The 16,671-nt window shown below is 38.5% G+C and overlaps 1 protein-coding gene across 5 annotated transcripts in view; it reads right to left on the reverse strand.

The window, feature by feature from the left end:
* BRD1 (bromodomain containing 1) overlaps window positions 1-16,671 on the reverse strand; it is a 117,551-nt gene that overhangs the window by 67,915 nt on the left and 32,965 nt on the right. For all 5 annotated transcript variants that reach the window (XM_019491534.2, XM_059725901.1, XM_019491539.2 and 2 more), the window contains exon 3: window positions 3,839-3,995. In XM_019491534.2, the coding sequence (XP_019347079.1) occupies window positions 3,839-3,995 (157 nt within the window). The remainder of the gene's footprint in view (window positions 1-3,838; window positions 3,996-16,671) is intronic.

The raw sequence follows: 16,671 nt of genomic DNA on the forward strand, positions 1-16,671 counted from the left end.
TAAACACGGAAAGTGCCATACCATCAATTCTCCCAGAGGCAATAATAGTTTCAGAAGGAAATGCAAGAAACCTGAGAAGTGCCAGTTAGGGAATAAGGGAAGTATGTTGGTAACGCTTGCCAGGCTTTTGGCTGACATTATTTCTTCTTAAAAACAAAACAAAACACAGAAAACTTGTATCACATCAAATGTAACTGAACATTCTCATTCAGGCAGTAGAGAAGGCCTCGTTCATTTCTCAACTGATCCAAGTCAAACCCCAGGACAAAAAGAAAAAAATGGCACAGCCCTTTACACATTCCAAGCTGCAATGCTGCTCCTCTGCCAGTAGGTGGCAAGGGAGAGCACAACGTCTGACAAACGTGTCGGTAGAATGACTGACAAATAACTTGAATGAGCCATGACCAACTAGCAGTATTGTGGGGATGGGGAGAGTGAACATATTTTATTTTACATGCTTCACAGGTACATAAAACTGCACAGCAGACTGGTCTGTAGGATCTGAGGGCAAAAGGCTCTCAGGAAATGAGACATCTCTTTACACCAAGACACTTTTCTGAATTCTACTGAGCCCAGAAGCACAGTATCTTATGCAAGGGTGTAGGTTGTAGCCACGTTGGCCTAAGGACATTGGCAGACAAGGTTCTTTGGGTAAATCGGGTATTTTTATTATACCAGATATCTGAGTTGGTTTAATAAAAGATACCAAATTTATGCAAAGTACCTTATGCAAGCAACTTTTCAAAGGTTAATTATGCTGTTTTAAAAAAAAGTCTCTCTTTCTTTTTCATTTTCTAATTTGGTGCCATTAAATTTTGTTGGACTTTCCCTTGTTCCTGTATTATAAGAAACAAGTTTATTTAAAGGAATGCGAACAAAGAAGTAATGCCAACTCCCTAGATCTCAGCCCTAACGTTGACTCCTGAACCTCAGAAGTAATCAGAAGTAAGCAGCTTTGTCTCAGTGTTTTTCAGACTGTTCTGTGGAACCCTGGGGTTTTGTGATAAATCATTATGGTTTCTGCAAAGAGATACGGGATAATGGCATTGCGGGCTGGGAGGCAGTATGCTGCCATTGCCAGCCAGGTCACCTGGCTCCGTGTCAGCTGACATGGCCCATGGAACCAGGGCTAGGGGTTCTGTGGCAGAAAAAGTGATGTGAAAGGGTTTTGTGACTTTAGGAAGTTTGACAACCATTGGGGTCTAACTGCTAAAAACACTGCTTTAAAAATAAATAAATAAATAAATAAAAAATCTCCACACTTTAAAGGTTGGCAATGTTTAATTCTAATAAACAGTAATCATTCCTGAATTCAGCACTTGCTACAGCACTTCAAACTTACACCCTACCTTAACCTACATTAATTTTCAAGTATAGACAAGCTCTTAAATACTAGGAAAAACAGGTTTATATTTGCAAATTCTCCTCCAAGCTTATGAGTGAAGAAAAAAGGGTAACCAAAGCTGTTCATGGGATTCTTTCTGAGTTTAAAGGAATAAGGTACAAATAAAGCTTCAGTCTTTCTATTTGATTTCAAAGTCAATATATATAAACATCAGCTACTACCAACCAAGTTCATATTTTTCAATTAGGATTCTTTCTTTTGGCAGTAATTTTCAGTTTAAGTTTAAAAAAAATCTTGAAATTGTAACACTGATATTTATATTATTGTATCAGTTACACCTAAAATTGAAGTTAGTTGTAACAAAGGAGAAAACCCCCGTCTATTTTTTCAGATGTTTTTTAGATCAAGAACATATATAAAGATTTCTTATCAAGATCTTGAGCCTGAAGACTAAACAATCATCCACCTGACTGATTTGAACAGATACATATTTACATACGACTGTACAGAATTTTGAAAAGTATCCATGCTTTGAGGAACAGTATTGCATATATACAGTAACAACTTCACTGATCTGTTGCCTAGGCCTGCAAGAACAAACTGGTGATCTGTAGTTATGCTAGCTTCAAGAACAAATTAAGTTTAAAAATGGGCATACACTGACATTCAGGAGATACTAGTTAAATACTGAGAAGTACAATATTAGGCAGCTCCAGATATGTTCATTTTAAAATTACTCGAGTATTTTTTTAACTGGCTAATATTTGAGTAATGCATAAATTTACACAAAAGTACCATAATTACTCAAATCACGGGAAGGCTTTTCCATCCCCCTCCACCCCACCCAATTAGCATGGGAGGAAAAACCCCATATCTTATATTTGCATAGAAGACAACTGCATTAAATACACTTTCTGGCTTTGAACTGCTACTAAAAACAGCATGTCGGTAACAGAAACCAACTATGAAGCTGATTAAATGTAGTCAACACTGAGCATGCCTATGAAGTACATGACCTATACTGGGCAAACATGCTGATGGGAACTTATCTCAAGAATAGGTTAGTGCAACCCATCTGAGTAAGATATATGGCAATGCCCACTGATAGCAGTCCCCCTCAGCACTGACTCTTTTTCAAATCATGGTGAGCCACTACACTGTATACTTTTGGATTTCCTCTTCACTCTCAGAGCTGAGCTGTTCCTTTCTCCCCCCACTACTTCCAACGATTCGTATTTTCTTCACCGCTCTTAAATGTCTGGCAAAAATCACCAAACAGTGCACCCAGAATCCCTTTGTTGCTCCGTGTCTCAGCCTGCTGTGCATGATTAGTATGGCCCCATCTTCCATGAGGTAGCGTCAGATCAGGTTGCCCTCCGCCTCATAAGCATATAATTTTTGGAAGATCCCAGGACTCATGAACAATGGGTTCAAGTCATGAGGCGGGCTAATTAGCATGCTGATCCTTTGATCTGGAATATACACACACACATTCAGCAGTGCTGATTTATAAAGTAAATCATGAACCTTTTGGCTTTGGACCAATATCATGCATAGTACTTTGTACTATACATAAGTAGGTGCCAAAGTGCTACTTAAAAGTATGTTTATAGAGTACCTGTGCTAAAACTTGCAGCAGTTTAAAAAAAAAGTAAAATGCATCAGTTCTTCCTGTGCCTAATTAGGATACTAAAATTGGGTGATGACTAGTAATGTTTCCCTTTCGATTTCCATGTGCGCTAAATATATATATGATATTCCAGTTTGTCCAACTGTTGTGTATCAGATTGAAAGTCATTTTCATGCAGGTCAGCATAAATCTATGCCTCACTTACATGTTATGTAAAACATGGAAGTGGGGCTTAAAATGGATCTGAAATGGTACAGAGGTTGTTGTCTATAAAAAGATGAATTTGACCATTAATGAGTTAAGTGGTTATCTTTGCTACCACAGATACAAAACAGCAGAAGCAGGCCCTTGAAATCCAGCTCATTTAACCTTTCCCTTGTTTGCAGGATATTCCCAGAATTTTTAATTCTCCTCTCCATTTGGCCAATGTTATATTTTTACTCCATTTGCTCCTAATGTCTCTTTCAAATAAAAAAATGCGCTTTGAGTTTTCCTGGGGTTTTAATTGTGTAAAAAGTCATCCAACAGTGATGGCTGAGATATTAAGGCCAGAATACTATTTTAAATGAGTGATGTTGGAAGTATTTTGGAAATAGTATTGCCTTGCTACAGCACACACAAGAAAATAGCACATCCAAAAAGAGACTTAAAAAAATAAACAAGTTTACAGGGGCTAAGTAACAGTCATGCTAGTATTACGATGATATTTGCATTAACATTATTTTTAAAAAGGAAATCATACCGTACTGAAACATAAGTTTCCTAGTCTGTTTTTACTGTTCTGCTCTTTATAAAATGGAACTAAATTAAAAGAACTATAAATCCTTTTTTTTTTTTTTTTCAGTAAGAATTGTGCTACATACCTGTTGTGTGTTTCTTTGTGACTGTAAGCTGGACTGCAGCCTTCTCAACAGAGGAACTCCATTCCTAGACAGTCTTTTAAGTAACCAGTAACTGTGTACTCTTTCAACAAACTGCTTCTTCCGTTGAATGGCCACCTGATTCATAATTTTATTTAATCTAAAATGTGGAAAAACTGAAAGTTTAATTTTTGCAGCAAAGCATCAAACATGTCTGGTTATGAAAAATTTGCTATTATAGTTTCAATTTCTTTCAAAAATATATATTGAAATGTATAAAGGCATGGCATTCTTAAAATTACAAAATTTCTTTGGACTAAGTTTTACTTGCTTCAATTTTATTTTACTAAAAAAGAAATACACATTCTTAAAACAACAGCTATTTGACACTTCCATTTCTACCAAGCAACAAATCATAGTGTTTTATATAAAAGATGTATCTGTTTTCATGGACTGCTAACTCATAACCATATTCCCAAATTAGACTTGAGTGTAAAATCTCAGTACGTTTAGAAAACCTGGTATTTAAATGACGACCAGAAATTACAATCTTAAATTTCTTTAAAATGTTAAATTATATTTGCATATTACTATTTTATACAACATGTTATAGTTTTCCTTTTTAAAGACTGAATTTTCAGGTTTTTCTACATACAAATTTAAAAGACACTAATTATTAAAATACGTAAGTATGCTGTGGTGTCAAAGTATCCATGTCATTCCTTTGGTAAGTAGGCAGAAAATAGACTTTTCTGATTAAACAAAACATCCAAAGATAAAATACTGTGATGATTTTAGTCTATGTGCTTGAAAGCAAGTGAAGAACTCATCAAGCTTCAATGGAAATCATGCATACATATGAATCACAAGATGAGGCTATAAAATAAGTTATGAGACCTATAAAGAAGACCAAAAGGGATCAGAATGTTTCTGAAAAGAATTCCATCTGTTTTTTCCTTTAATTTTTTTTAATGGTAAAAATAAATAAATACATAAATAAAAACCTCTAAACACCCTGGAAAATTGGTGTCTAAATCCCCATTTGGACTAAATTCTACCACAAATAACAGGTCAGTTGATAGATTATAGATTTATAAAGTTTACAGCTGTAAATATTGTACATTCATTCATTATTAGTGTTTGTCAGTTTAGGAAGGATATTCATTTCTTACAGATCTCTTTTCAGTTTATGACTAATCTTCCTAACTTGGACCACTATCTTATCTGCAGCCACTGTAAGATGTCCATGAGGGTTTTTTAAAATAATAATAAAAAACCCTATACAGAAACAAATTCACACAAGTACATAGGCACCTAACTCCTATAAAAAGTAATGGGAGTTAGGAATCAAAATAACTTAGTGCCTTGAGGCCATAGTGTTGTTTAGAATACTCTACAGTGTAAAATGTGTGACATGACATCCCCAAGACTAAGAGCCGAAAAATTAGGTGGGAACTTTCAAAATTTGAAAGCTGTTGCTGCAAACAGGATCTCACTGACTTCAATTCCCACAATGAAACAAAAAGAACTCAGAGAACTTCAATGACCAGTTTTGGGCAGGAAGGAAAGTCATAAAGAGTTAGAAAATTCTCATGGGAGTAGAGGAAATCTGCTAATTCTCTACTCAGAAAGATACTCTTCATACCTCCACCTTTTGGAAACTAAGGTGCTCTTAGGGGTGTTTCAGTAAAACAAAAACTGGCAACAGTAAGTGCAGGAAAGATGCTTTATTTCTACAGCAAACATTAAAATTGTGCTTTTAAGTAAAAGTATAATATATCTCCAGATTCTTTGGGTCTTTTCTGTTAATCTAACGGAAAAAAGAAACATTTTTTAAGATCAGTGAGCAGTGGAAGCCAGTGCAATTTCCAAATTTAACTAGAAAATCTGGACACCTCTGAACTAGGAAAAGATTATAACTGGTAGATAAGTTAGAAATTATCTGGAGGCTAAGGGTAAAATTGTCCAAAAGTACCCGAGCAAACTAATGCTCCTCCTAAGTCCCACTGATTTTCAACAACCAGTTCTAAGTCACTCCTGAAACTGTTACCTTAAAAAAAAAAAAAATCAAGCCAACAGTGCTTACAAAGTATGTAAAGATTTCATATGGCTGCTTTGTAAGTCTCCTGAATGGTAAAAGGTGCAGAAAGATGTAGGCTGCCAGGGCAGACTTACCTCTTTTGGAACCCACTTTGATGCAAACATGATAAAATGAATGTCCATTATAGTAAAGAGATGAAATTCAATATCTATTTTGACACTGCTTTCCTGAAAACAACATACGCTGAATCATTTACAAAAGAGTCACATAAAAATGCTTGGAGACCCCAGAATAGATACACCTCAACATGTACAAATCCAAGGTATTTTCAATCAATCAATCAGACGCATTCAATTATCAACCATAACAGGTTTACAAGGTATATTTATCCTGCTCAATAAGGGATTATTGAATTCAAAGATAATTTATCCAAGCTAAGCCAGGAGTTTGACTATCAAAGAGAACAGACATATACCAGATTCCCCTCCAAACTTATAGAAAAAGACAACAAACAGTGATGGCTGAGATATTAAGGACTGAATACTATTGTAGTTGAGTGATGTTGGAAGTACTTTGGAATTAGTATTTCCTTGCTACAGCACACCAAGGAGAACACCAGAGAACAGACTGACCTCCTCAGAATCTACCCAATGTATTAGGCCAAGGGTGGCCAAGCAGCAGCATGCATGCCACAAGTGGCACAGGCAGTCTCTGTGGTACGAACACCTAAACCTGCAATGACTTGCACTTTCACAGTCAATAAAAGCCAGTCTTTGACAGAAGAGAATCTGGTCACCTAAGCAACCTTTAAGAATATCTTGGGTAGGGGTTGGCAACCTTTTGTCACTATGGGCCACTGCTTGCAACTCAGCCCCCTGGCACAGGCAACAAGTCTCCACCCCCAAGAGTACCTAAGGCACCTGTACTTAACCTTGCTACTGATTCATATGGCCAACAGTGATTCATAGATTCATAGATGTTAGGGTCGGAAGGGACCTCAATAGATCATTGAGTCCGACCCCCTGCATAGGCAGGAAAGAGTGCTGGGCCTAGATGACCGCAGCTAGATGCCCATCTAACCTTCTCTTGAAGACCCCCAGGGTAGGGGAGAGCACCACCTCCCTTGGGAGCCCGTTCCAGACCTTGGCCACTCGAACTGTGAAGAAGTTCTTCCTAATGTCCAGTCTAAATCTGCTCTCTGCTAGCTTGTGGCCATTATTTCTTGTGACCCCCAGGGGTGCCTTGGTGAGAAGACCCTCACTAATTCCTTTCTGCGCCCCCATGATGAATTTATAGGCAGCCACAAGGTCGCCTCTCAACCTTCTCTTGCGGAGGCTGAAGAGGTCCAGGTGATGTAAAGGGCTACAACATTTGGTGGTGGAACAGAACAGGGATGTCTTGGTAGATGGAACACAAGAGTTAGGAATACTCTGGGGATGCTTCTTTTAATGCCCAGCTGTGGTGTGCTGCTGGTCCCGAGCTCCCACAGGCCAAGCTGGATTCTTTTCAATCCTAAATATACCGTCAGTCTCCCAATATGGTACCGTGATCCAGATCTTCCACAATTATTTACTTCAAGTGAATCATGCCCTTATTTTAAGATACAAGACTTATGAATGGGCTTCATGTACAGGTTATTTATGTACAAGTCCTTCTGATGAGACTAAGGTCAAATTTTCCAAAAATACAAGACACTTACAACAGTTATGGTAATTAGCAGGAGAGAGTTACAAAACTTCCTTGTAAGTCAGATTCTAAGCACTCCAAAATGTACTCCGGAAGTACATTTCTGTAGGGGCTCTCTGTTAGTCAGAATGAATGCATTTTCCACAATTTGGGATTGTTGAATTCTGAAGTCCTCTCTAACACATATCCTTAAAGCTACAATTCCAGAAGAGTAATTTTTAGTAAATTTCATATTAGGTGTGAGGAAAAATAAATAACATTCTTGAAACAGCTATTAGTTATGCCTGCAAACAGCCGAACAACCTTACTGAGTGCATATCCCATTGGTTCTCAGCCTTTTTGGACTGGAAGCACCCCTCTATAAATCATTTTTCATTTTTGTGAATTGAGTGGCATCAAATTTTAAAAACTGGTTTTTATATTACAGTGCTTACCACCTTGCAGATTGCTGGGCAATGCAGGAGGGGTACTGGCCAGGTGGGGGAGGCGGGGTGGTAAAGTAATTCCCCAACTCTATCCCTAGGTCAGTGCCCTCGCTGTTCTAGTTGTCTCATGATCCAATGCATTTTCTCTAATTGAGTTGAGAGTACATTATGAAAGTGGGGAAGTTTCTTTAAACTCACAATTTCTACAACTACTGTAGTAAAAATCACCTCACCCATCATACCTATACTGCCACAAAAAGTAATTCAGAGAGCTGTCATTTCAAAAGGTATCTATACAGCCCAGCACCACTAAATTTTGGGACATGATAGGTTGTTGTCTACTGTTGCAAGAATAAGGTCCACAAAGCCAAAGCATAGTCTTGCTGTTATCCATTTGCTGTCAAATTCTGGCAGCTATATTCCTGTTACTTGGAACACAATACCGAAAAATGAATTGACATGTATGCCACACAGGTAGAAACTATGCACAACAGTTATTTCTGAAAAGTAAATAGAGATTTAACTCCAGCAATTCCAGAACCTTAACAGTGGCAGAGACAAAAAAGTTGGGATGCTTTCAAAGCTGCTGTTCTTGATTGATGTACCATTCATACCAGGAAATGCACTTCCATTTACAGCTTCAAGATAAATTTGCTTCATTGTGTGGATGTCACCATCACATCTATGGTATATGTTATATTAATAAAACCTTTGTACCTTTTTGTCATGGTGGCAACTGCACATAATCCCTAATCTAAAGAAAGCACTTTGGTTTATGCATGTGTTTTAAAGTCCAGGAAAGCACTTATGTAGGTGTTTAAGGTGAAATTAAAGTGGCCTTAAGCACATATGTAAGCACTCTTGATTAGGAAGCTTTTTCCCTATATTGGGAGTATTCCTAACATTTCAGATCCCTACTACACTTCTGAACAGCGATTTTACATAAACAGTCCACCTATGTTTTACAAAGATAGTATAGTTTAAATAATGTACAGAACTCATTCAGAGCTAGAAGCAAACAGTGTACTACTATCCCATTGGAAAGCTTGCAGTTTTCAGTATTAAGATACTTTTGCTGCTAACTGTATAAAAGAAAGATACTGAAATGTAATACACCAGGGCTGTAGATTGAAAACTTATCATCCTACACCTTATATCAGTCTGGGAGGTAGTAGAAAGAGTAGAAAGCATTAAGCAACCCATATTTGGGAATTAAAATTGGGGTAATTCAAGTTTTTAAAAATTAAATGGTACCATCGGAAGCTGTTCACAGTTTTGCAATACTGGACCTTGCCTGTACTAGGAAAGGTCCGCTATTATTGCTATACTGACATACCCCTCCTAGGGCAGAGTTTACACACAATCCTGAGTTGTTCTGTTGCCATAGCTTCTACAGCAGAACCTGGATCATTCCTATCTGGGTGGTTTGCTACCCATTTAAATATGTTGCACTGGATTGCCAAATCAAGGGAAGCCACTCACAATTTGTGGTGGGCTCAACTGCCTCACTCAGCTGCACATGACTGGTCCCACACAGCTGATCTGGAGGAACAGCAGCCATTGAAATAAAAGCTGCAGCACAAAGCTTGAGTGCCTCAGCAGTCTGGCACAGCTGTTTGCTGCTGCTCTGTATACTCCAGTTACTTTGTAAATGGTCATCTTCACAAGGGGGGTAAGAAAACTAACCATATGAAGTATTTAAGTTCTGCTGTACTAGTTCCCAGAATGAAAGGGTCTAGATAGGGGACTTCAGTTAATTGCCAGCTGCAGTAGTGCCTATTGATCACACTGTAACAAACTAGGGTGATCTATGTATTGGTTAAATGCATACATACACTTTCAGCCTGATTATATTGTGATGCAACTGCACTCCTGTTAACTGCACAAAAACTATATCCCTCTTCTTTGCAGCTTACTGCATTCTACTTATTGGGCTGTTATAGTAAAATATGGCTAATTTATTACTCAAAGGAAGACCGATAATGGTAGTAATTGGTGCTAATAATTAATTAGCCATTTTCAACTTTCATGAGATGCATGTTGTATGACATACAGTAATAAATGATTTTTGACAATTACAAAAACCAAGTACCATCTGTGCACACTTTGGTTCACTGTACCAGAACGCTACAAGATTTGTATTTATACATACAATGTTTAATGTACAATTTCTCACTAAAAGAATTCAGTATGTTCTCTATAAAAAATTACATGGGTAGAATTAAATCAAATCACCATCATTTTGTGCTCTTCCATGAACTCATCATCAAAACAGAAGATAATTAAACAACTACCCATTCTGTTTTGTATAAGTCAAGATCTGCTGCCAAGCATCCTGTGATTGTACCAGTGCTATGGAGGGCAAGGTCAGTACCTTTTAAGCACAACAAAAGCCAATTCTATTGTGGTTTAGTACACCTGTACATTGGGAAATGACTATTCCACTACCTGCTGATTAATTAGCCAAGCCATTTTGTGTATAAATCAATAGGTTCCTTGGAAGGGATTCAGTGCATTGACTAATAATACCATAATTACAAGTTTTTCTAGTGACTAATTAACCAGATTTCACTGTATTAGAAGTTCAGAAAGTGACAGGAACTCGCCACTGAGAGCAGCCACTGACAAGATGTAACCACTGATTAGAGCACACAGCAATGTCAGCTCTGTGGTAGTGGCAGTCCTGAAACTAGTCAGATACTTTCGTTTTCAAGGTTTCTCATAGTTTCACGAAAGCCAGGCAGTTTCAGAGCTACTAATACCAAGGCACTGACAACACCAGGTGGTTAGCAAACACTTTTTACATTAAGATTGGGTAAGTACATACCCTGGATAAACATACAACCTACTTTTCCATACCAAGGCTATTCACATACAGTGTATGGACAAGCACTTCATGGCCAGTATGACTGTGCCTACACTGGGATCCCACAACAACTGACAAGTTCAAGTGGAGGTTGGATGATCACCTGCCTGGGGTCTTGTGAACCCAGCATTCATTCCTGCCTGTGGCAGGGGGTCAGGCTAGGTGATCTGTTCAGGTCCCTCCTGACCCTAGCTACTATGAAACTATGACAGGACCACACTTGATGCATTCACTAGAAAAGCGAGTTAGCTACTTTACAAGTTAATGAACTTTAAATTCACTTCCCAGCTTACTGTGCACTACCTCCTTAAGCATATAAAACCCTTCTTTTTAACCCTATACACCTAAATAATTTTCCACACTAGGGAAAAAAAAACCTTTATTATTATATGTTTTCATGGACTCACTGTCCTAACTGTAGTCTCAGACCATCTGTAATTAACAGGAGAGGAGAGGAGTGCCCAGCTTCCAGCTGCTGTCCAAGTTTCAATTGCACAGGTTTGGGAAAATACAAAAATGTATTGCTTGGATAAGTGGATGCAATATATTTTTAACCACTTCAAATATATACTGAAATAAGGAATACGATACGTTACAATGCAACAAGATGCCACACAGTTGTTACCAATGCACGTGCATGCCATGGCTGTTTCTGGAAAATAAGCTAAGATTTAACTTCAGTGGACTCCAAAATCTTAGTGGTTGCATAGACCAGTGGGGGCCAACTTTTTTGGCATGCCACAAATTAGCCATGCACCCTCCCTGAGTGCTGCTCCAATGCCCTTCCCCTCCCCAGTTTACTGCTGTGCTTTTTGCTCCCTGCCCTATCTGCCACTGTACTGCCCGTCACCTCCCTGATCTGCTACATGCCACAAAGAGATTGCCTGTGCTACTTGTGGCCCACATACCACAGGGTGGCCACCGCTGGCATACGCCCATAGTTAGGACCCTTTCCAAGTTGCTGTCCTTGATTAATTTATCATTTATGCCAGAAAACGCACTCCTATTCACAACTGCAAGATAAATTTCAGTTTCACTGGGTGAATAAGGAAAACTAGCACACTATTTCTCTACTGTCCACTAGTTCTCAACTAACCTGCAATAACTGCCCCACAGCACACAAGTAGAGAACCACTGGAAAAAAATAATATTAAACAGGCCAGGCCTGTGACATACTGAAAATCCAAAACAACTACTACTGCCGCCTTTGATGAAAGGTCACTTAGCATATCTCACTAATACATAATTATAAAAATGCAGTTTGAAGGTGCTCACACAAAAACAAAATAAATGAATACTTCTATTATAAGACTTAAAAATATTTAAGCTGCTCTATACCAAAAATGAATATTGGAATATCCTTTTATTAAGCACTTCTCTAAAGAGACTGACATATAACCTGTTTTTCAAGCTGTTAAAGTAACTTCTCTGTTGAGCAGCATAACTGTTCTATTATGTAAGAGTTTTATTTTATGAAGACTTTTCTATAAACTCTTGGGGAGAAGAATCAATTTAAAGTTCAATTTAAAGTGTTATACAATATAGGTAAAGCGTTTATTTGGTAAGATCCACATTCACAATGAGGAGATTGTGCAAATGATGAGAAGTTCAGATACAAAAACCAAACCTTACCTCTGAAGTACGATTAAAAAATGAAAAAGGGCAGCATTTGGAATAGACACACCAGTGGGGCAGCCTAATTTCTAAAGGCTTTTATTTGAAATATATCCCATAATACTGACAACTGAAAGTAATCAGCTCTACTAGCAATTATTATGCATTATCTAAACATAATGCTGCATGATTTACTTTAATTGGTGGCTTACTCATAGTCACTGATTAGGAACTTAATACCAAATAACAGGAGTACTGCAGTTCAGGATAAAGACATGGTTACAAGACAACTGCAAGAAAGCTTCTGCTATACTTGACTTCACATTAAGTTTTCAAACTATGTAAACCAATTAAAATAGAATACATCTAAAAATGTAATTTTTTTTCCCAGTAGAATCGTATTAAATTAAGTTACACAGTGGAAACTCCTTTTCTAATACCAGCAGCACAGGATCAAATGCCAAGACTTACGTGCTTAAAAGGGACAACCAACAACTTGAAATCTACAAAATTTTGAAATAAGAACAAGAATTAAGAAATCACTGGGCTCAGAAATGGTATGTAAATGAAGACCTGTGTTAATGCAGAAAAGAAACTCACATTTCTAAAGAAAAACTCAGAAAATGAATGCTAATACATATTCATAAAGTAATTAATACCAAGCAATATTAAGGACCAAAAGTACATTTGAGTATATATCTTAACTTTAGAATATATACTAGATTTTAATATTGAATCATTATGAACCTTGATGATAAATCTAAGCTAAACTAACTGTCCTATAAAAACCCTATCATGCAACTTAGACAACGTAGTTAAAGTAATCTTAGAAATGCTGCAGAACTTAAGTTTTCCCTTGTGAATTCTCTAAACAAGATCAGTGTAAGTCAGAACTTCTTGAGTTTTGCTGAGATCCTCATAAACTTCTTGAAAATAAAGATTTTCATAAATTAAAGGAAACTTTACAACTCTTTCATAAGATTGCATGTGTGACTGCTGCTCATCCAAGCGGGCACTGATGATAAGTCAGGGGTGACCCTGAGCAGATCAGAAGTGACTACATGGCTCTTGGCACAATGGTGAAGGTCTGGGTGATATTTTCATTGATCCTTCCACTCAAAGGTAAAGGAACACCTATAAGCAGAGATATCTAGGAGATCAATACCTGGCTGCATAGATGGTGGTGCCAGCAAGGCTTTGGCTTCTTCAGTGATGGGATGATACTTCAATAAGGGCTACAGAAAAGAGATGAGTCCACCTGACAAAGAAGGAAGAGTGTCTTTGCATACAACCTTGCGAACCTAGTGAAGAGAGCTTTAAAGTAGGTCCACCAACGGATAGAGACAAAAGCCTGGTAAATAAGAAGCCTGGGGACCTGGGAAAAAAAATTAATAAGGAGAAGCAATAGCAAAATCCGTAGCAATGTTCTCAGGGATAGGATAGGACAGTTAAATACCTGAACCACTAATGCAAGAAGTATGGGGAACAAAAACCAGAAAATACAATTCTAGTACAATTACAGAATTATGATTAAATTGGGATTACAGAGACATGATGGGAAAATTCGCATGGCTGAAGTATGGTCATGGATGGGTATACCTTTTTGAAAAAGGATAGGTGGGGAAAGAAAGGAGGAAGTATTGCTAAATGTACATAAAGATGATCCACATGTATTCGAAGGTGCTGTATGAAAGGGCAAGTAAGCCTGCTGAAAGTCTCTGGGTAAAGGCTGAAGAGGACAGCAGCTGGGGGAACGTTATAGTAGACATCTGCTAAAGGTCACCAAACCCGGAGGAGGTGGTGAACAAGGTATTTTTTTAGCCAACTGACGGATTTCCAAATCAAAGGACCTGGCTCTCATAAAAGACTAACTATTGGTACATTGCTGAGGAAAACAGCACAGTTCACAAGCTGTCCAACAAATTCCTGCAGTGTTGGGGATAACTTTTTGGAACAGATAATAGACATGCAAACAACTGGGGGAAGATCTTATTGACATACTGCTCACAAACAGGGAACTGGCTGAAATGGCAAAAGATGGAAGATAACTTGGGTGACAGTCACCACAAAATGATAAGAGTTCAAGTTCCAAAGGAAGAAAGGAAAAATGGCAGCAGAACCAGGACGCTGGGCTTCAGAAAAGCAGATTTCAACAAACTTGAGTAGCAGTCAGAATCCCTGGGAGGCAAGTTTAGGGGGGAAATGGAGTCCAAGAGAGCTGGCTATACATTAAGGAGATGCTCTCAAGGGAACAAGCTATGGCAAAGTGACAGAAGAAAGTGAAGCACAACACACTAGCCTGGCTAAACAGCAATTGCTTCAGTGAGTTGAAACTAAAAACAGGAATCCTACAAAAAGTGAAAATCAGGTCACAGTACTAGGAAAAAGTATAAGAGCACCACACAGGCATAAAGGGAGAAAAATTAGGCATGCCAAGGCACAATGAGATGCAGCTTGCAAAGGATGCAGAAGGTAAGAAAACGGATTCTACAACGATGTCAAAAACAAGGAAGACCAGAGAAATCACAGGTTGCTTCCGGAATTTGGAAGGCAATCTAGTTATGAATGATGCAGAGAAGAATGAAATATTTAATGCTTTTTACTTCATTCTTCACAAATTGAGGCAGCTACCAGATGACACATGCAGTTTTCAGCAGAGACAGGGAAGAAGACAAACACGCTAGCATGATGGCAGAACAGGTTAGGGATTATTTATTTAAAAGCTAGATGCTTTCAAGTCAGCAATGATAAATAGGACACACCAGGGTCCTGAAGAAATTGGGTGAGATAATTTCAAAGCCATTGGGTATCCTTTTTGAGAACTCATGGTGCTCAGGTAAGGTATCCCACAATTAAGGATGGAATAAGAAGGATCCAAGGAATTACAGATCAGTCAGCATGACCTAGATACCTGGAAAGATCAGGGAGCAGGTCCTCAAGGAATCTACTGTGAAGCACCTAGAAGAGAACAAGATAAAGAAAATCCAACATGGATTCAACAAGAGTAAGTCATGTTTGCTCAACCCGAGTTCATTCTGTGATAAGATGAAAGGTTCTGTGGATGAGGGGAGAGCACTGGAGTGATATACCTTGACTTTAACAAGGCTTTTAGCACCATCTCTCATGACATTCTCATTAACAAGTAATGGAAATACAGAGTAGATGAAGTACTGTAAAGTGGATATATAACTGGTTAGATCATAATGCTCAATGAGTAGTCACGAATGTCTCAATGTCTACCTGAAAAGAGGTATCAAGTGGGGTTCCTCAGAGGTCTGCCCTGGGTCTGGTACTGTTCAACACCTCCACTAACAATCTGGATGATGGGACTGAGTGCGTGGTTAGCAAGCTGGTGGATGATACCAAATTGGGTGAAGTTGAAGATGCTCTAGAGGACACAGCTGGACCTGGATAACTAGAGGAAAGGTCTGCAATTAATGCAATGAGATTCAACAAGGAATAGTGGAAAGGCCTGCACCTAGCACAGAATAATTGCATGCACAAATAGAAACTAAGGAATGACCACTAGGCTGCAGTACATCAGAGAAACTGAGGGATACAGCGGACCAAGGGTGCTCAGTCCTTATCAACCAGATCCACTTTAAGACGAGCAGCTAACTGGTAGCAGGGAAGCAAGCTCCAGATCTTTGGAGAGCCCTGTGGACTGGATTGTGTGGCCCTGCATGCCGTACTGGGTATGGGGATTCAACAAATTAATTCAGGGCTCACTCTGGCTCATGGAGCAGCCTGGTGAGCAGATGAGTACCACTGCAGTAGATCATAAACTGAGTATGAACCAACAGTGTGTGTCCTTGCTGCCAAAAAGGCCAACAGCATGGTGGATTGTATTAACTGGAGTAACACATGCAACTCATTCTTCTGTTCTAGTCAGCAGTAGTAAGGCCTTGCCTGGAGTACTGTATCTAGTTTTAAACCCCACACTTCAAGAAGGATGTGGAGATTGGAGAGTCCAGTGCAGAGCAACAAAAATTAAGGACTCAGGAGACAAGATTTATGAGGCAAGACAGAAAGAACTAGGATTATTTAGTACACAGAAGAGGAACTCAGGGGGGAACTTGTTACGAGTCTTAAATACCTCATATAGAGAGGGTGGAGATTGCCTTTTCTCTGTGGCTGTAGGGGACAAAACTAGAAGCAAGGACCTCAAGTTTCAGCAGGGAAAATTTGGGTTGAAGATTAGAAG

This window comes from Alligator mississippiensis, chromosome 4, assembly GCF_030867095.1.
Source record: "Alligator mississippiensis isolate rAllMis1 chromosome 4, rAllMis1, whole genome shotgun sequence".
In the NCBI taxonomy this organism is placed as follows: Eukaryota; Metazoa; Chordata; order Crocodylia; family Alligatoridae; genus Alligator; species Alligator mississippiensis.